The sequence below is a fragment of the Gorilla gorilla genome, chromosome 7 (genome assembly GCF_029281585.2).
Source record: "Gorilla gorilla gorilla isolate KB3781 chromosome 7, NHGRI_mGorGor1-v2.1_pri, whole genome shotgun sequence".
Taxonomy (NCBI): domain Eukaryota; kingdom Metazoa; phylum Chordata; class Mammalia; order Primates; family Hominidae; genus Gorilla; species Gorilla gorilla.
In genome coordinates, this window is record NC_073231.2 from 49,639,624 (window position 1) to 49,660,801 (window position 21,178).

Genomic DNA, 21,178 nt, shown 5'->3' on the forward strand with positions numbered 1-21,178 from the left:
TCCATCTTGAATTAATTTTTGTATAAGGTGTAAGGAAGGGATCCAGTTTCAGCTTTCTACATATGGCTAGCCAGTTTTCCCAGCACCATTTATTAAATAGGGAATCCTTTCCCCATTGCTTGTTTTTGTCAGGTTTGTCAAAGATCAGATAGTTGTAGATATGTGGCGTTATTTCTGAGGGCTCTGTTCTGTTCCATTGATCTATATCTCTGTTTTGGTACCAGTACCATGCTGGTTTAGTTACTGTAGCCTTGTAGTATAGTTTGAAGTCAGGTAGCATGATGCCTCCAGCTTTGTTCTTTTGGCTTAGGATTGACTTGGCGATGCGGGCTCTTTCTTGGTTCCATATGAACTTTAAAGTAGTTTTTTCCAATTCTGTGAAGAAAGTCATTGGTAGCTTGATGGGGATGGCATTGAATCTATAAATTACCTTGGGCAGTATGGGCATTTTCACGATATTGATTCTTCCTACCCGTGAGCATGGAATGTTCTTCCATTTGTTTGTATCCTCTTTTATTTCATTGAGCAGTGGTCTGTAGTTCTCCTTGAAGAGATCCTTCATGTCCCTTGTAAGTTGGATTCCTAAGTATTTTATTCTCTTTGAAGCAATTGCGAATGGAAGTTCACTCATGATTTGGCTCTCTGTTTGTCTGTTATTGGTGTCTAAGAATGCTTGTGAGTTTTGTACATTGATTTTGTATCCTGAGACTTTGCCGAAGTTGCTTATCAGCTTAAGGAGATTTTGGGCTGAGACAATGGGGTTTTCTAGATATACAATCATGTCATCTGCAAACAGGGACAATTTGACTTCCTCTTTTCCTAATTGAATACCCTTTATTTCCTTCTCCTGCCTAATTGCCCTGGCCAGAACTTCCAACACTATGTTGAATAGGAGTGGTGAGAAAGGGCATCCCTGTCTTGTGCCAGTTTTCAAAGGGAATGCTTCCAGTTTTTGCCCATTCAGTATGATATTGGCTGTGGGTGTGTCATAGATAGCTCTTATTATTTTGAGATATGTCCCATCAATACCTAATTTATTGAGAGTTTTTAGCATGAAGCGTTGTTGAATTTTCTCAAAGGCCTTTTCTGCATCTATTGAGATAATCATGTGGTTTTTGTCTTTGGTTCTGTTTATATGCTGGATTACATTTCTTGATTTGCATATATTGAACCAGCCTTGCATCCCAGGGATGAAGCCCACTTGATCATGGTGGATAAGCTTTTTCATGTGCTGCTGGATTTGGTTTGCCAGTTTTTTATTGAGGATTTTTGCATCAATGTTCATCAAGGATATTGGTCTAAAATTCTCTTTTTTGGTTGTGTCTCTGCCCGGCTTTGGTATCCAGATGATGCTGGCCTCATAAAATGAGTTAGGGAGGATTCCCTCTTTTTCTATTGATTGGAATAGTTTCAGAAGGAATGGTACCAGTTCCTCCTTGTACCTCTGGTAGAATTCGGCTGTGAATCCATCTGGTCCTGGACTCTTTCTGGTTGGTAAGCTATGGATTATTGCCACAATTTCAGAGTCTGCTATTGGTCTATTCAAAGATTCAACTTCTTCCTGGTTTAGTGTTGGGAGGGTGTATGTGTCGAGGAATTTATCCATTTCTTCTAGATTTTCTAGTTTATTTGTGTAGAGGTGTTTGTAGTATTCTCTGATGGTAGTTTGTATTTCTGTGGGATCGGTGGTGATGTCCCCTTTATCATTTTTTATTGTGTCTATTTGATTCTTCTCTCTTTTCTTCTTTATTAGTCTTGCTAGTGGTCTATCAATTTTGTTGATCCTTTCAAAAAACCAGCTCCTGGATTCATTAATTTTTTGAATGGTTTTTTGTGTCTCTATTTCCTTCAGTTCTGCTCTGATTTTAGTTATTTCTTGCCTTCTGCTAGCTTTTGAATGTGTTTGTTCTTGCTTTTCTAGTTCTTTTAATTGTGATGTTAGGGTGTCAATTTTGGATCTATCCTGCTTTCTCTTGTGGGCATTTAGTGCTACAAATTTCCCTCTACACACTGCTTTAAATGTGTCCCAGAGATTCTGGTATGTTGTGTCTTTGTTCCCGTTGGATGAAACCAAAATCTTGAGCACCACAAGAAAAAAACTTATAAATTGGACTTTGCTATGGTTTGTCCCCACCAAAACTCATGTGGAGGCATGGTCCTCATTGTAGCTATGTTGGGAGCTTGTGCCTTTAAGAGGTGATTAGGTCATTAAGGGGGTTAATGCCTTTTAGGGGTAAATTCTCACTCTCACAGGACTGAATTAGTTATCATAAGAGTGGATTGTGAAATGAGGCTGCCTCTCGTGTTTGGTCTCTGCACATGCCTACTTCCCCTTCCACTTATCTGCCATGTTATGATGCATCATGAGGCCCTCACCAGAAGCCAACCAGATGTGGCCACTCAATCTTGAACCACCCAGCCTCTAAAATCGTAAGATAAATAAACCTCTTTCCTTTACAAATTACCAAGACTCGGGTATTCAGGTATAACAACAGAAAACAGATTAAAACAGACTTCATCAAAATTTTTAAATGTTGTGTTTTAAAGAAGCCAGTCACAAAAGACCACATCCTATATGATTCCATTCATATGAAAGTCCAGAATAGGGAAATCTATAAACAGAAGGCAGATTGTGGTTGCTTAGGACCAGAATCAGTGAGAGGGAAAATGGGGTGGAGGAGCGAGAGTTGTATTAATCATGTCTCCAAAGACAAAAAAATCAATTGGATGAATATATAGATTTGCTTTAAGGAATTGGCTTACACAATTGTATTAGTCAGGGTTCTCCAAAGAAACAGAACCAATAGGATATAAAGAGAGATACATGAGACGGGCTTTATTATGGGAATTGGTTCATGTGATTATGGAAGCTGAGAAGTCCCACAATATTATGTCTGCAAACTGGAAAACCAAGGAAGCTGGTGGCATGGCTCAGTCCAAGTTCAAAGGTGTGAGAACAAGGGAAACTGATGGTATAACTTTTACTTCGAGCCCAAAGACCTCAGAATATGGGGTGACAGAGCAGGTGTGGAGGTTTTGTTACAACTCTCAGAGTCCAAAGTCCAGAGAACTTGAAGTTCTGGTGTCCAAGGCCAGGAGGAGATAGATGTCTCAGCTCCAGAAGAAACGGCAAATCACCTTTCCTCTGCCTTTTTGTTCCATCCAGGCCCTCAAATGATCGTATGGTACCTACCCATATTGGATGAGGGTACATCTTCCTTACTTAGTCCACTGATTCAAATGTCAATCTCTTCAAGAAGTAGCCTCACAACCACACCCAGAAATAATGCTTTACCAGGTATCTGGGTATCCCTTTACCCAGTCAAGTTGACACCTAAAATTAACTATCACAGGCTGGGCACGGTGGCTCACACCTGTAATCCCAGAAATTTGGGAGGCTGAGTCGGGTAGATCACTTGAGGTCAGGAGTTCAAGACAGCCTGGCCAACATGGTGAAACCCCATCTCTACTAAAAATACAAAAATTAGCCAGCCATGGTAGCAGGTGCCTGTAATCTCAGCTACTTGGGAGGCTGAGGCAGGAGAATCCCTTAAATCCCCAGGAGGCGGAGGCTGCAGTGAGCCGAATCACGCCACTGCACTCCAGCCTGGGCGACAGAGTGAGACTCCATCTCAAAAATAATAATAACTGTCACAATTATGGAGGCTGGCAAACCCAAAATCAGCAGGGTGGGCCAGCAAGCTATACATAGCATGAGCCAATACTGCAGTTCAAGTCTGAAGGCCAGAATTCTCTCTTGCTTGAGGTAGATAAGTCATCTGTTCTATTCACATGTTCAACTGAGTAGATGAGGCCCAACCACACTACGGAGAGCAATATGTTTTGCTCCAAGTCCATTCGTTTAAATATTAATCTCATCCAAAAACATCTACACAGAAATATCCAGTACAACATTTTTGACCACTTATCTGGGCATCATGGCCCAGCCAAATTGACACATAAAATTAACCATCACAGAAAGGATAAAAGTAACAGTTTATTTTTGTAGGTGATGAAAATGTTCTAAAGTTAATTGTGGTGATAGTTAAAGATTAGAAAAGTTTAATGGTTTTAGTCCATTTTAATGACTAGGCTAAAAACCATTGAATTTTATACTTTAAACAGTTGAATTGTATGAATTATATATCAAGAAAGCTGTTTTCTAAAAGGAAGAGCAGACTCCAGTGGCAATCTTCATATCCTTGGAGAATGAAAAAAAGTTATTTTACCTGCAATTTTTAAAAAAGCTGTACATCTACAGACACCAAGAAAACCTAAATCACTCCTCTGGAGTGGTAACCAATCAGTTATTTAACAGATATTTATTAAGACTTATCCCAGAACATTACTGAATACATAGACAGCCCTCCAAAGCACATGCTGATGGATTGATTTATTGCTCCCAAAGTGGAATCAGATGATTTTCCTAGGGAAAAAAAATATACTCCATTCACTTCTCTAGGAGCTCAGAAAAAGTAACGGTATTCTGCTGCTAATAGAAACCCCTAGAAATTCTATGCAAAGTTCACAGAGCAACATAGAAATGCAATCCCTAATCTATATGACCTCATATTTCTAGTTAGCAAGACACACTACCAGACACAAAACAAAACTATAAATAAAACCATTGTTTAACCTTAAAGCAATCATAACTAAAGGGGCTCTATAGTCCAGAAAAAAATAAGAGAAATAATATTTATCAATAAATATTTGATGAAATCCTACCATGCACATAAGTGCATTCATGCATACACACACCACACACACACACGCATTTATACGTACTTCCAAATCCCAGAAAATAATTTGCAATTTAAGCCTTATTCCTGATCTAATCACTACTTGTATTTAACAGTCTCAGTAGATTATATTTTCTAAATATCAGGAATAAACACAACACGCAACAGTCTAATGAAAAACTAAGATGTTATATGCAAAAGGATTAAACCTATTTGTCTTATAGTCACAGTGATACCCTAGGGTGGCTGGTCTGTCACCAGCCAGAAACCTCTGTGGCCAGCCATGCCTCTGCTTGGGGTTTGCTTGCACCTGCTGGGTTCGTTCCACCCAAACAGCCTGGCAGGCTGCGCTCAACTCGCACTACTGGCCTGGATCCCATGCCTGCCAAGGGTGAGCCAGGCACAGAGTGGTGAGAAGTGTGTGAGTGAGCAAGCATGGGTCCAGCCACTATGCACAGCCAGGCGTGCCAGGTGCGGCAGGGGGGCAGCTCCAGGCACTGGCACAGATGTCGGCTCCTTGTGAGGCTGTGGCTGGACCAAATGTACCACAAGTAGCTCCTGCTGCAGGCAGCAACATCTAGACAAAGGGAATTTGGTGGCATCTGAAAGCTTGGAGGCACAGGTAACCACAGAACTCCAAAGAGGGTGTTACAGTGTGTTCACAGCCCTGGCTTGGGGAGCCCTGAGGTCTAGACTCCCAGAAGGGCCGCAGCTCTTCTCTCCTTCTCGTCACCCACAATGTGGCAGGCATGGAGCATGTTTCAGCCCCGTTTGTAGTACAGCTCTTTCAGTCCGACCATTCAGCAGGCCCCAAGTTCTTGTCCCACATCCAGGAAGAGTGAGGTACACAAACAACTGGAGGGTGAGCAATGCAGAGAAGATCTTCATTGAGCGACAGAACAACTCTCAGGAGACCTGAAGTGGGTCACTCCTTTGGGTAGCTACTTTCTGTAGGCAGGTCATCCCGATGAATGTCCAGCTCTCAGCAGAGAGAAGACCCATGGTGGGTAGCTCCTTTCCACAGGCAGGTTGTCCAGGTAAGTGTCCAGCTCTCAGCAGAGAGGAGACCTATGGTGGGTAGCTCCTTTATGCAGGCAGGTCATCCTGAAGAGTTAAGGAGACCTGAAGTAGGTAGCTCCTCCCCAGAGCTTGTAGTCCCAGTGTCTGTGTGAGTCTGGCTGAGTCTGGGGTTTTTGTGGGCTCAGAAGGGAGGAAGTGCATGCTGATTGGTCCATGGGCAGCCATAGGCAAGCCTGGAAAAAGCACCATAAATTATCATCTGGGCAGTGGATTCTACCCAGAACTGACAGCCTGGCCTCCAGGCTTCAGGCTGTCCCTGGCTAGAAGGCGGGGCTTCACTGGGAACCTGCCCTTTTCCACCAGGAACCTGTCTGCCTCCTGCCACCATCAACATGCCGTCCACAGTGCCCAGGCTCCTCGTGCCAAGGGGCACCTGCAGACCTGCACAGAGCCACCCTCAGCCCCCACCAGCCTCCCTCCCAAGCTTGTCAGTACCCAAAGTCTAGAGGGAGCCAAGGTTGCAGGGGGCTGGCATGTTAGTGCCTCTCTGAATGCACACACACCCAGCCAGGTCACAATAGCACCCAGGCTTGGCTACAACTTTGCTCCACACCAGAGAAGGTGCCAGGAGCGGGGAGAGACTAGAAAGCAGGAGCAGACACTTCCAAGCCTGTGAGGGGAAGGGGGCTTCCTGGGCCCCTGTGAGTGCAGGGATGCCCAGGTCTAGAGCTGCAGCTGGGCAGCTACAGCTGCGCCCAGGAGCACAGGTCTCCCACTGACTCAGTAGGGGGCAGGGCTCCCACCTGCTCCTGCTGGCTCTGCAGAACAGGGCAGACCCAGCCACACCTCCCCCGCTGCAACCCACTTCTTCACAGTGGCCACTCCAGATGGGCCGCCCCTGTCATTAATATAATTCTAAACTTTTTTATATGATTGTTGCTATCTCGTACATGTGGAAGTAATTTTACAAAGATATAATAACAACATCAAAATCAAGTTCAAAAAATACTATCTTGGTGAAAGAACATCAAAAACAGAAAATTTCAGGGATAGTCACAGTCTACAAAACACCATCACATATAGCATCTCACTGATTTTTCACAATAGTCCATGAAGACATTATTATTATTAAATATGTAATTCTTATTTTACATATGCAGAAACTGGGTCTTAAATGACTCATCAATGTCATCCAAAAAATAATGTCAAGTCTAGGAATCAAACTCCAGTCTTTGGACTTTAAATAAAAATTTCTACATTGCAATTAAAAGTAATTGTTGCCTCAAGCCAAGAATTAAGGCTACTCAGAAAGGTATCTAAGACTCTACCTATCTATCTTAATCTGTTTTCTGTTGATTGTAACAGAATACCTGAAACTGGATAATTTATAAAGAAACAAATGTGTTTCTTACAGTTCAGGAGGCTGGGAAGTCCAAGGTCAAGGGATCACATCTGGTGAGGCCCTTTTTGCTGGTGGGAACTCTCTGCAGCGTCTCAAGGCCACACAGGGCATCCCATAGCAAGGGGGCTGACTATGCTAGCTCAGGTCTCTCTTCTACTTCTTAAAAAGCCACCAGTACCACTCCCATTATAACCCATTAATGTATTAACCTACTAATCCACTAAACTATGAATGGATAAATTCATTTATGAGGCAATGCATTCATGACCCAATCCCCTGTGGAAAGCAGTTTGGAGATTTCTCAAAGAACTAAAAGCAGAATTACCATTCAACCCAGCAATACCATTACTGGGTATATATCCAAAGGAAAATAAACCATTCTACCAAAAACTCACCTGCACTTATGTTTATCTCAGCACTATTCACAATAACAAAGACACGGCATCAACCCAGGTGTTTATCAATGGTGGACTGAATAAAGAAAATGTGGTAAATATACACCACAGAATACTACACAGCCGTAAATAAGAACAAAATCATGTCCTCTGCAGAACCATGGATAGCTGGAGGCCATTATCGTAAGTGAATTAACACAGAAACAGAAAACCACATGTTCTCACTTATAAGTGGGAGCTAAACAATGGGTACACATGGACACAGAGATGGGAACAATAAACACTGGGGATTCCAAAAGGGAGAAGACAGGGAGGAGGGCAAGGGTTGAAAATTTACCCATCATGTACTATGTTTACTACTTGGACAATGGGATCAATAGACGCTAAAACCTCAGCATCACACAATATACCAATGTAACAAATCTGCACATATACTCCTGAATCTGAAAAAAAAAAAGGCCCCACCTCTCAATACTGCCATATTGGGGATTAAGTTTAAGCATGAGCTTTGGAGAAGACAAACATTCAAACCATAGCACTATCAAGACAGAATTTTTAAAGTGCAGCAACAGCAGCAAAGAAATTTTCAAGTTCTGTACCAGTCTAGGCAAAAAGAAAATATAACATTCCTGCAAACTACATCTTTTCATTTTCCTCTAGTCCTTTCCTACCATCAAAGCAATATATCTGAAAGAAAGAAACTGCAAATTCCCTATACTCTGTGATCTTTATATTCCATGAAGAATATAATTATAATATACAATTATATTTTATATATTTTATACATTATATATTTGTATATATCATATATTTACAATATATTTTACTTTATTTGTTTTGTACATAATTATATTTTATATTATATATAATTATATTCTTTATATTCTATATTCTTTATTCTGTTTCAATAAGCACTTCAGGTGATTCTGATGCACACTAAAGGATGAGAACCACTAGTCTATGAGAAGCATAGTATTCATATTTGAAGATATGAATGTATAATCGTATTCTTTAAGGAATATAATTATATACTATATGCTGTTTATTTTACTGTATATAACATATAATTATATATTTATTATATACTGTTTAACATTTTTAAAAAGTACTTAAGTCCCTCTTTCACAAAATAAAAGGCACAAATCTTAAAATGAAGGATACCATTTAACTACATAATCATCTCTGTAACAAACTAGATCTAATATCAAAATATAGCCTCTTTGGGAAACCACAAATGGTTCATGTTAACCCCAAAGACATGTATATGTGCAAATGCTCACCTAGAAAAGTCCAACTTTGAATTTATTGTAATCATTAAGTGGGGCATCAGCCAGAGTTAGAGATGCATTATATATCTCTGACCCCCACAATCACAAGGACAAGATTTACAACTGGAAATGAGCATCAAGATATTGTGCAAGAAATTAATGTTTGGCTTTGGTGTTCTCCTGGCTTGTAGCAATACATAGTTGATCCCATAAACCAGGGAACAAATTAGGCAGCACGTCCAATTTCTCTGTGGTTCCATTGCCCTCTAGTGGCTGTTTTGAAACTAGTTATTAACTGACAGCCTTCAAAAGTCAACGGGGATTCTCAAAGAAGGGAAGGGAGAACAGCAGCATCAGCAACATCCGGGAACTTTTTTAAACACGCAAAATTTCAAGCCCTACCTAATGCCTACCAAAAAGAAACTCGGGATAGGGGCCAGCAATGTGTTTCAATAAGCACTCCAGGTGATTCTGATGCATACTAAAGGTTGAGAACCACTAGTCTATGAGGAGAGTATTCATATTTGAAGATGTGAATGTATATAATAGGTGCATATGAGTGTTCTTTTATGAAAGTATTGCTCATAATTATTTTTCTTTTTTAAATTTCAAAAGGCCTTTTATATACACATAATAATCTAGAAAAAGCCCAAAATTTAGTTGCGGAAATTTAAAAGTCTTATAAAGCCATGACGGAACCATATAGAACATGAGGATAAAATTAACTTCATTCTATATTAAAAGTTCATTTTAAAAGCTTACTATTTAGCCAAAACATCTGACCAGGATCTTCCCATTCATTTCTTGGCTATAAAACCAATAAGAAAATGTTTGTTGGATGGAATGAATACTTAATCTATGTTTGTGTGGGACACTTAGCATTCAAGCTCCTTAGTAGATGTATAATATATTATTTCCTACCCTTTTTCCCATTACATATATTGTTAATTGGATTATTCAAGCTAACAGTGACACAAGTCCAGCTCTACCTTGAGCTAAAGCTGAAAAACATTTAGGCTAGACTTTTTTAAAAACTATATCATAGGCAAATAAATCATTTAGGCTGGCATGGTAACTCATGCCTGTAATCCCAGCACTTTGGGAGGCCGAGGCAGGTAGATCACTTAAGGCCAAGAGTTTAAGACCAGCCTGGCCAACATGGAAAAACCCAGTCTCTACCAAAAATACAAAAATTAGCCAGACGTGGTGGTGCACACCTGTAGTCCCAGCTACCTGAGTGGCTGAGGCACAAGAATCACGCGAACCCAGGAGGTGGAGGTTGTGGTGAGCCACGGTCACACCACTGCACTCCAGCCTGGGTGACAGAGCAAGAAAGACTCTATCACAAAAATAATAATTTTTAAATCATGCATAACTTAGCATAGCTGTAGGTAACCTATTCATCAGATAAAGATAGCATGGTTTCACAAAAAATAAACTGGATTTGAGGTGAAAAAGCCTGAGATTTGATCTGTGTGGACTTTGGCAAATTACTTAAACTCTATGAACCTTGGTTCTCCCAGTTAAAGGGTAGTGATGATAATAATATCTATATTGCAGTTTTTATCAGGGTCATAAGTAGGGATGAGAGAGAACTAAATGTTAAACTTAAAAAGCTTTACACATCTTGTCTAAGTAAATATTACAGAAAGATTTTTTTTTTGAGGCGAAGTCTCACTCTGTCCACCCAGGCTGCAGTGCAATGGCATGATCTCGGCTCGCTGCAGGTTCTTCCTCCCCAGTTCGAGTGATTCTCCTTCCTCAGCCTCCGAAGTAGCTGGGATTAGAGGTGCCTGCTACCACACCTAGCTAATTTTTGTATTTTTAGTAGAGTTGGGGTTTCACCATGTTGACCAGAGTGGTCTTGAACTCCTGACGTCAGGTAATCCACCTGCCTCAGCCTCCCAAAGTGCTGGCAGAAAGACTGGCAAACATTACAGAAAGATTACTGAAAATGTTATAGATTAATAAGAAGGTGGGTATATCTCTTACTACACAGATCGTCTCACAAATAACCACTATGAACTCTGGACAAAACACTGAGAATTACCTCAAAGCACTAGACAGCAAAAAAAAGCAAGCAGACACTGGAGAGAGGTCGACATCTGGAAGAAGGAATGGCACTGAGTGAGAGCAGACCCCACTCAGCATACCAACTACACAAAATCCAAATTTAAAAACCTACAGTTTTAGTGGTGTTAAGGCCCAGAGAACAGAGTATGTGGTGATCACAACTGCTGAAAAATGAGGTGGAAAATCTAGGAGAAAAATAGAACCAACAGAAAGGAAGTCTCACTTCATATATTAATTCTGCCCAATTTTAGGCTGACCTTGAACTATGCATATAAGGGGAAGACTCTATGCAGCTCACTGAAGGTTAAATAAAGATTGTTTAGAGTTCAGAGTTTAAAGTTCAAGTTGCTGCCTGCTGAAAAGAAAAAAAAATGTTTCTCTGAAGAACAAAAATAATCAAGAGGATCTAAAATGTATCATTCATACCATCCAGGACACAATTCAAAATTAGTAGCCATATGAGCAAACGTGAAAATGTAATCCATACTCAAGAGAAAAGGCAATGAATGGAGACCAATCACAAAATGACCCAGGTATTGGAATTAGTGGACAGATTTTAAAGCAGCTATTTTAAATATGATCAAGGATATAAAGAAAAATATGCTTATGATAAATAAAAATACATAAAATTTTAGCAAAGAAATAGAAACCATAAAAAGAACCCAAGGAAATTTCAAGAACATAAAAATGCAGTATCTGAAAAATGTTCAAAATTCATTATATGAACTTAACAGTAGATTGAAGATACGAGAAATGTCAACCTGAAGAAAACTCCAATCTAAAGAACAGAGAAACAAATTGGAAAAAAATGAACAGAGCCTCAGGAATATGTGGGAGAATATCAATAGGTCTAACACATTTGGAAGTGGAGTCCAAGAAGATAAAGAAGCAGAAAAAGCATGAGAATAATAATGGCCAGAAACTTCCTAAATATAATAGAAGACAAAAATTTACAGGTTCAAGAAACTTGGAGAATCTATGTAGGAGAAATACAAAGAAAAAACTAGAAAAAAAAATATACACATGAACACAGTAGTCATACAACTGCAAACCAACAGCTAAAGGTAAAAATCTCAAGAATAGCTAGAGAAAAACAACAAATTACACACAGGGGAATAATGATGTAAATGATCACTAACTTTTTATCAGAAACAATAGAGACCAGACAATAGTGGAGTGATATTTTTAAAACACTTAAAGGAAGGAAAAAACCTGTCAACTCAGAACTCTATATCCAACAAAAATATCCTACAAGAATGAAAGATAAATAAAGATATGTTCAGATTTAAAAAAATAAAGAAATCATCACTAACAAACCTAAACTATAGAAAAGAACTATAATAAATTATCGAGGCTGAAGGGAAATAATAACACATAGACACTTAAATCTTCAGAAAAAAATGAAGAACACTTTCACTTTATGATTCAAAGTCTTTAGGCCCTTTATTACTCAAAGATTCTGAATCAAGTGCTGCCAAGCAGCTTAACTTCTTTTCTCACCTTCACCCCACAAACATACATGCAAACATATACACCAAACATGCAGAAACAGGGAGCTATGTAATTATACAACAATCATGTGCCCAAGGTAAAAAACCGAAGATTTCCTACTTCCTACAAGAGTAAATGGTTCACACTGCTTAACTTTCTCAAAGAGTAGCATAGGGGACATATTACTGAGTTTTTGCCCAGTTTTAATCTGGTTATTTAGGCTTTTTTGTTGTTGTTCAGTTACAGAAGTTATTTATATACTCTGGATATTAACCCTTAATTAAATATAGACAGTTCTCCAAAGAAGATACATGAATGGCCAATAGGCACATAAAAAGATGATTAGCATCACTAATCATTAAAGAAATCCAAATCAAAACTACAAAGAAATATCATCTCATATTCATTAGGGTGACCATTATCAAAAGAAAAAAAAACAGAATACAACATGTGTTGGTGAGGATATAGAGAAACTGGGGCATTTATGCAATGTTGGTGGGATTGTAAAATAGTGCAGCCATTATGGAAACAGTATGAAGCTTCCTCAAAACAACTACCATATGATCAAGAAATCCTACTTCTGAATAGGATTTAAAACAGAATTACCCTGTGATCAAGTAATCCCACTTCTGAGTATATATCCAAAAGAACTGAAAGCAGAATCTCAAAGAAGTATTTGTAAACCCATGTTCACTGTTGCACTATTCACAATAGCCAAGAGGTGGAAGCAACCCAAATATCCATTCATCAATCCATTCATCAATCAATGAATAGATAAAGAAAATGTGGCATACATATACAATGGAATACTATTCAGCCTTAAAAAAAGAAGTGAATCTTGTCACATGCTAAAATATGAAGCTTAAAGACATTATGCTCAACGAAATAAGCCAGTAACAAAAGACAAATACAATACGAATACACTTACATGTGTCTTAGTCTGTTTTCTGCTGAATACAAGGGACTGGGTAATTTATAAAGAAAAGTTTACTTCACTCATGGTTTTAGAGCCTGGGAAGGCCAAGAGCATGGCACTGGCATCTGGTGAGGGCCTCTCTGCTCTATCATAACATGGCAGAGGGCATCAAATAGTGACAGCAACAGTGTGCTAGCTCAGGTCTCTCTTCCTCTTCTCATAAAATCACCAGTCCCATCATGGAGAACCCACCCTGATAACCTTATCTAAACTAATCTTAAATACTGCCCAAAGTCCCCACCACCGGTGCCCACCATTGCCCAGGCTTGCTTAGGTAAACAAAGCAGCACGGATGCTCGAACTGGGTGGAGCCCACCACAGCTCCAGGAGGCCTGCCTGCCTCTGTAGGCTCCACCTTTGGGGGCAGGGCACAGACAAAAAGACACCAGTAACCTCTGCAGACTTCAATGTCCCTGTCTGATAGCTTTGAAGAGAGCAGTGGTTCTCCCAGCACGCAGCTGGAGATCTGAGAACGGGCAGACTGCCTCCTCAAGTGGGTCCCTGACCCCTGACCCCCGAGCAGCCTAACTGGGAGGCAACCTCCAGTAGGGGCAGACTGACACCTCACACGGCCAGGTACTCCTCTGAGACAAAACTTCCAGAGAAACGATCAGACAGCAGCATTCCCGGTTCACGAAAATCCGCTGTTCTGCAGCCACCGCTGCTGGAACACAGGCAAAGAGGTTCTGGAGTGGACCTCTAGCAAACTCCAACAGACCTGCAGCTGAGGGTCCTGTCTGTTAGAAGGAAAACTAACAAACAGAAAGGACATCCACACCAAAAACCCATCTGTACATCACCATCATCAAAGACCAAAAGTAGATAAAACCACAAAGATGGGGAAAAAACAGAGCAGAAAAACTGGAAACTCTAAAAAGCACAGCGCTTCTCCTCCTCCAAAGGAATGCAGTCCCTCACCAGCAACGGAACAAAGCTGGACAGAGAATGACTTTGATGAGTTGAGAGAAGAAGGCTTCAGATGATCAAACTACTCCGACCTACAGGAGGAAATTCAAATCAAAGGCAAAGAAGTTAAAAACTTTGAAAAAAATTTAGACAAATGTATAACTAGAATAACCAATACAGAGAAGTGCTTAAAGGAGCTGATGGAGCTGAAAGCCAAGGCTCGAGAACTACGTGAAGAATGCAGAAGACTCAGGAGCTGATGCGATCAACTGGAAGAAAGGGTATCAGTGATGGAAGATGAAATGAATGAAATGAAGCGAGAAGGGAAGCTTAGAGAAAAAAGAATACAAAGAAATGAACAAACCCTCCAAGAAATATGGGACTATGTGAAAAGACCAAATCTACATCTGACTGGTGTACCTGAAAGTGACGGGGAGAATGCAACCAAGTTGGAAAACACTCTGCAGGATATTATCCAGGAGAACTTCCCCAATCTAGCAAGGCAGGCCAACATTCAGATTCAGGAAATATAGAGAACGCCACAAAGATACTCCTCGAGAAGAGCAACTCCAAGACACATAATTGTCAGATTCACCAAAGTTGAAATGAAGGAAAAAATGTTAAGGGCAGCCAGAGAGAAAGGTCGGGTTACCCACAAAGGGAAGCCCATCAGACCAACAGCGGATCTCTCGGCAGAAACTCTACAAGCCAGAAGAGAGTGGGGGCCAATATTCAACATTCTTAAAGAAAATAATTTTCAACCCAGAATTACATATCGAGCCAAACTAAGCTTCATAAGTGAAGGAGAAATAAAATCCTTTACAGACAAGCAAATGCTGAGAGATTTTCTCACCACCAAGCCTGCCCTAAAAGAGCTCCTGAAGGAAGCACTAAACATGGAAAGGAACAACCGGTACCAGCCACTGCAAAATCACGCCAAATTATAAAGACCATTGAGGCTAGGAAGAAACTGCATCAACTAATGAGCAAAATAACCACCTAACATCATAATGACAGGATCAAATTCACACATAACAATATTAACTTTAAATGTAAATGGACTAAATGCTCCAGTTAAAAGACACAGACTGGCAAATTGGATAAAGAGTCAAGACCCATCAGTGTGCTCTATTCAGAAAACCCATCTCACGTGCAGAGACACATATAGGCTCAAAATAAAAGGATGGAGGAAGATCCGCCAAGCACATGGAAAACAAAAAAGGCAGGGGTTGCAATCCTAGTCTCTCATGAAACAGACTTTAAACCAACAAAGATCAAAAGAGACAAAGAAGGTCATTACATAATGGTAAAGGGATCAATTCAACAAGAAGAGCTAACTATCCTAAATATATATGCACCCAATACAGGAGCACCCAGATTCATAAAGCAAGTCCTGAGTGACCTACAAAGAGACTTAGATTCCCACACAATAATAATGGGAGACTTTAACACCTCATTGTCAACATTAGACAGATCAACAAGACAGAAAGTTAACAAGGATACCCAGGAATTGAATTCAGCTCTGCACCAAGTGGACTTAATAGACATCTACAGAACACTCCACCCCAAATCAACAGAATATACATTTCTTTCAGTACCACACCACACCTATTCCAAAATTAACCACATACCTGGAAGTAAAGCTGTCGTCAGCAAATGTAAAAGATCAGAAATTATAACAAACTGTCTCTCAGACCACAGTGCAATCAAACTGGAACTCAGGATTAAGAAACTCACTCAAAACCACTCAACTACATGGAAACTGAACAACCTGCTCCTGAATGACTACTGGGTACATAACAAAATGAAGGCAGAAATAAAGATGTTCTTTGAAACCAACGAGAACAAAGACACAACATACCAGAATCTCTGGGACACATTCAAAGCAGTGTGTAGAGGGAAATTTATAGCACTAAATGCCCACAAGAGAAACCAGGAAAGATCCAAAATTGACACCCTAACATCACAATTAAAAGAACTAGAAAAGCAAGGGCAAACACATTGAAAAGCTAGCAGAAGGCAAGAAATAACTAAAATCAGAGCAGAACTGAAGGAAATAGAGACACAAAAAACCATTCAAAAAATTAATGAATCCAGGAGCTGGTTTTTTGAAAAGATCAACAAAATTGATAGACCGCTAGCAAGACTAATAAAGAAGAAAAGAGAGAAGAATCAAATAGACACAATAAAAAATGATAAAGGGGACATCACCACCAATCCCACAGAAATACAAACTACCATCAGAGAATACTACAAACACCTCTACACAAATAAACTAGAAAATCCAGAAGAAATGGATAAATTCCTCGACACATACACCCTCCCAACACTAAACCAGGAAGAAGTTGAATCTCCGAATAGACCAATAACAGGAGCTGAAATTGTGGTAATAATCCACAGCTTACCAACCAGAAAGAGTCCAGGACCAAATGGATTCACAGCCGAATTCTACCAGAGGTACAAGGAGGAACTGGTACCATTCCTTCTGAAACTATTCCAATCAATAGAAAAAGAGGGAATCCTCCCTAACTCATTTTATGAGGCCAGCATCATCTGGATACCAAAGCCGGGCAGAGACACAACCAAAAACAGAATTTCAGACCAATATCCTTGATGAACATTGATGCAAAAATCCTCAATAAAATACTGGCAAACCAAATCCAGCAGCACATCAAAAAGCTTATCCACCATGATCAGGTGGGCTTCATCCCTGGGATGCAAGGCTGGTTCAATATACGCAAATCAAGAAATGTAATCCAGCATATAAACAGAACCAAAGACAAAAACCACATGATTATCTCAATAGATGCAGAAAAGGCCTTCGACAAAATTCAACAACCTTCATGCTAAAAACTCTCAATAAATTAGGTATTGATGGGACATATCTCAAAATAATAAGAGCTATCTATGACACACCCACAGCCAATATCATACTGAATGGGCAAAAACTGGAAGCATTCCCTTTGAAAACTGGCACAAGACAGGGATGCCCTTTCTCACCACTCCTATTCAACACAGTGTTGGAAGTTCTGGCCAGGGCAATTAGGCAGGAGAAGGAAATAAAGGGTATTCAATTAGGAAAAGAGGAAGTCAAATTGTCCCTGTTTGCAGATGACATGATTGTATATCTAGAAAACCCCATTGTCTCAGCCCAAAATCTCCTTAAGCTGATAAGCAACTTCAGCAATGTCTCAGGATACAAAATCAATGTACAAAACTCACAAGCATTCTTAGACACCAATAACAGACAAACAGAGAGCCAAATCATGAGTGAACTTCCATTCACAATTGCTTCAAAGAGAATAAAATACTTAGGAATCCAACTTACAAGGGACATGAAGGATCTCTTCAAGGAGAACTACAAACCACTGCTCAATGAAATAAAAGAGGATACAAACAAATGGAAGAACATTCCATGCTCATGGGTAGGAAGAATCAATATCGTGAAAATGCCCATACTGCCCAAGGTAATTTATAGATTCAATGCCATCCCCATCAAGCTACCAATGACTTTCTTCACAGAATTGTAAAAAACTACTTTAAAGTTCATATGGAACCAAAAAAGAGCCTGCATCGCCAAGTCAATCCTAAGCCAAAAGAACAAAGCTGGAGGCATCACGCTACCTGACTTCAAACTATACTACAAGGCTACAGTAACTAAACCAGCATGGTACTGGTACCAAAACAGAGATATAGATCAATGGAACAGAACAGAGCCCTCAGAAATAACGCCGCATATCTACAACTATCTGATCTTTGACAAACCTAACAAAAACAAGCAATGGGGAAAGGATTCCCTATTTAATAAATGGTGCTGGGAAAACTGGCTAGCCATATGTAGAAAGCTGAAACTGGATCCCTTCCTTACACCTTATACAAAAGTTAATTCAAGATGGATTAAGGACTTACATGTTAGACCTAAAAGCATAAAATCCCTAGAAGAAAACCTAGGCATTACCATTCAGGACATAGGCATGGGCAAGGACTTCATGTCTAAAACACCAAAAGCAATGGCAACAAAAGCCAAAATTGACAAATGAGATCTAATTAAACTAAAGAGCTTCTGCACAGCAAAAGAAATTACCATCAGAGTGAACACGCAACCTACAAAATGGGAGAAAATTTTCGCAACCTACTCATCTGACAAAGGGCTAATATCCAGAATCTACAATGAACTCAAACAAATTTACAAGAAAAAAACAAACAACCCCATCAAAAAGTGGGCGAAGGACATGAACAGACACTTCTCAAAAGAAGACATTTATGCAGCCAAAAAACACATGAAAAAATGCTCATCATCACTGGCCATCAGAGAAATGCAAATCAAAACCACAATGAGATACCATCTCACACCAGTTAGAATGGCAATCATTAAAAAGTCAGGAAACAACAGGTGCTGGAGAGGATGTGGAGAAATAGGAACACTTTTACACTGTTGCTGGGACTGTAAACTAGTTCAACCATTGTGGAAGTCAGTGTGGTGATTCCTCAGGGATCTAGAACTAGAAATACCATTTGACCCAGCCATCCCATTACTGGGTATATACCCAAAGGACTATAAATCATGCTGCTATAAAGACACATGCACACGTATGTCTATTGCAGCACTATTCACAATAGCAAAGACTTGGAACCAACCCAAATGTCCAACAATGATAGACTGGATTAAGAAAATGTGGCACATATACACCATGGAATACTATGCAGCCATAAAAAATGATGAGCTCATGTCCTTTGTAGGGACATGGATGAAGCTGGAAATCATCATTCTCAGTAAACTATCGCAAGAACAAAAAACCAAACACTGCATATTCTCACTCATAGGTGGGAATTGAACAGTGAGAACACATGGACACAGGAAGGGGATCATCACACTCTGGGGATGGTTGTGGGGTTCGGGGAGGGGGGAGGGATAGCTTTAGGAGATATACCTAATGATAAATGACGAGTTAATGGGTGCAGCACACCAGCATGGCACATGTATACATATGTAACTAACCTGCACATTGTGCACATGTACCCTAAAACTTAAAGTATAATAATAATAATAAAATAAAATAAAATAATTTTAAAAAAAAGTCCCCACCACTTCCAAATGCCATCAACATACAAATTTGGAGATTAAGTTTCAAACACATGAAATCTGGGGAGCACATTCAAACCATAGCAACAAGGTATCTAAAGTATTCAAACTCATAGAAACAAAAAATTATAATTTCGGTTGCGAAAGACTTGGGGAAGGAGGAAATGGGGATTTGTTCAATAAATAGAGAATCTTAGTTTTACAAGATGAAAAAGTCCTTGAGATCTGTTTCACAAGGTGAATACAGTTAACACTGGTGAACTGTACACTCAAACTGATTAAGATGGTAAATTTTATATGTTTTTACCATAATTTTTTAAAAATAAAAATAGTTTAAAAATATGATTTAGATACAACTATTCTAGCACAAATAGGATTAATATAATGATATGTTAAGAGTGCATTAATTCAGAAAAGCTAGGAAATAAGTAAATAATGAAATGTCAGACCTCTCAAATGCACACCAATTCTCTTTTGTACTTACTGAATTGGAGATTTCATGGATGAAAGCACAGCAGATGCTAAAAATTTGTTTTCTTCTTTCCCTTCTTTCCCTTTTCCTCTACTCAACCTGTCCCCAACTGCAAATATATGCACTGAAGACAATAAAGGAAAAAATAATAAAGTGTTCTGCTTTTCTCTTCCCTTTGCAGTCCTCCATAACAGGTACAGTAGTATTAGTTCAGGAACAAGGAAAATGTGAGGGAAGCTCAATTCCAGCCTTCTCATTATGAAAACCAGACCATTTCTTATATTTCAGGCTCAAGATGGCAGCTCTACCAGGCAGTAGAAAGATATCTGAGTACTCAAGATCTTCAAAACCAAATGACAAATTAATTTTTAAAATAAAATACTATTATGTATCTCCTATTTCACTGAACTAATTTCAAATTAAAGGTGGCAAAAATAAGAGACAACACACCCACATAACACACATTTTCTTTACTAACCAATGAAACAAAATATAAGAAAATATATATCATAAATGAATAGCTTATTCCATTAGGAAATATCTCATTCTACATTCTCTTAGAACTGGTTTTCCATCAATTTCATCACATTTTGTTTCTGCACTTCTGTTTGGGTGAAAAGTCCCATAATAAACAATAAGAAAAAGAATTCCAAGAAGAAGAGTAAGAACTATAGTTATACTGATAGGTATAAAATAGTCTGGATTAAAAATAGTGAGGGGGCAAACCCAGAATACAGTCAATATCCCCAAAGTGCCCAGTACCCTAACAATATAATAACAAGACATTGGACACTTGGTATTCTGTCCCTTAATATTAAAAAATGTAAAGATAAGAATGAATCCAACAACAATCCTATATAAGAATTCCATACTTATACAAGTACAAAACTGGGTGTTGTTTTTAAATGCCCATATTATACCTAACAACCAAAGAAATAACAACAGAAATAAAGCAATCTTAACATTTAAGAATAGTAGAAGTACAACACTCAGCATCCACGATAATAATGTAAACAACTTGTAAAAGAGATATGTGATTTTGGGACATAATCCATTAAGAAGCTTTTTGTCAGGCAAGGATTTTCTTAAAGCTACTTGATAATCAACAGTTGACCAAGAAATAGCACAGCAAGAGACCATGATGGCCGCATCTACAAAACAAAAAAATAAAAAATATATTGTTATAGGAATAATAGAAATATTAAATTACTATATCCCATACATGCTATATCTATATACACACACCCACAAACACGTCACATACTTTACTCTTCTCATCTAATCTTTTGAAGTAGATATTAATATGTCATATTATTATGTATGAGGGAACTGAGGCTTGGAGAGATACACTGC

The 21,178-nt window shown here is 39.1% G+C and overlaps 1 protein-coding gene across 6 annotated transcripts in view; it reads right to left on the reverse strand.

The window, feature by feature from the left end:
- Positions 1-3,716: 3,716 nt before the first annotated feature.
- The window catches only part of XKR9 (XK related 9), an 80,417-nt gene continuing 62,955 nt past the window's right edge, over positions 3,717-21,178 (reverse strand). For 4 of the 6 annotated variants that reach the window (XM_055349608.2, XM_063709219.1, XM_055349609.2 and 1 more), the window contains one exon: positions 20,281-20,976. In XM_055349608.2, coding sequence (XP_055205583.1) covers positions 20,348-20,976 — 629 coding nt within the window. In that variant the 3' untranslated portion in view covers positions 20,281-20,347. Of the gene's footprint in view, positions 5,993-20,280; positions 20,977-21,178 lie in introns of those variants that run through there. The other 2 variants (XM_055349612.2, XM_055349611.2) reach the window with 1 other exon arrangement.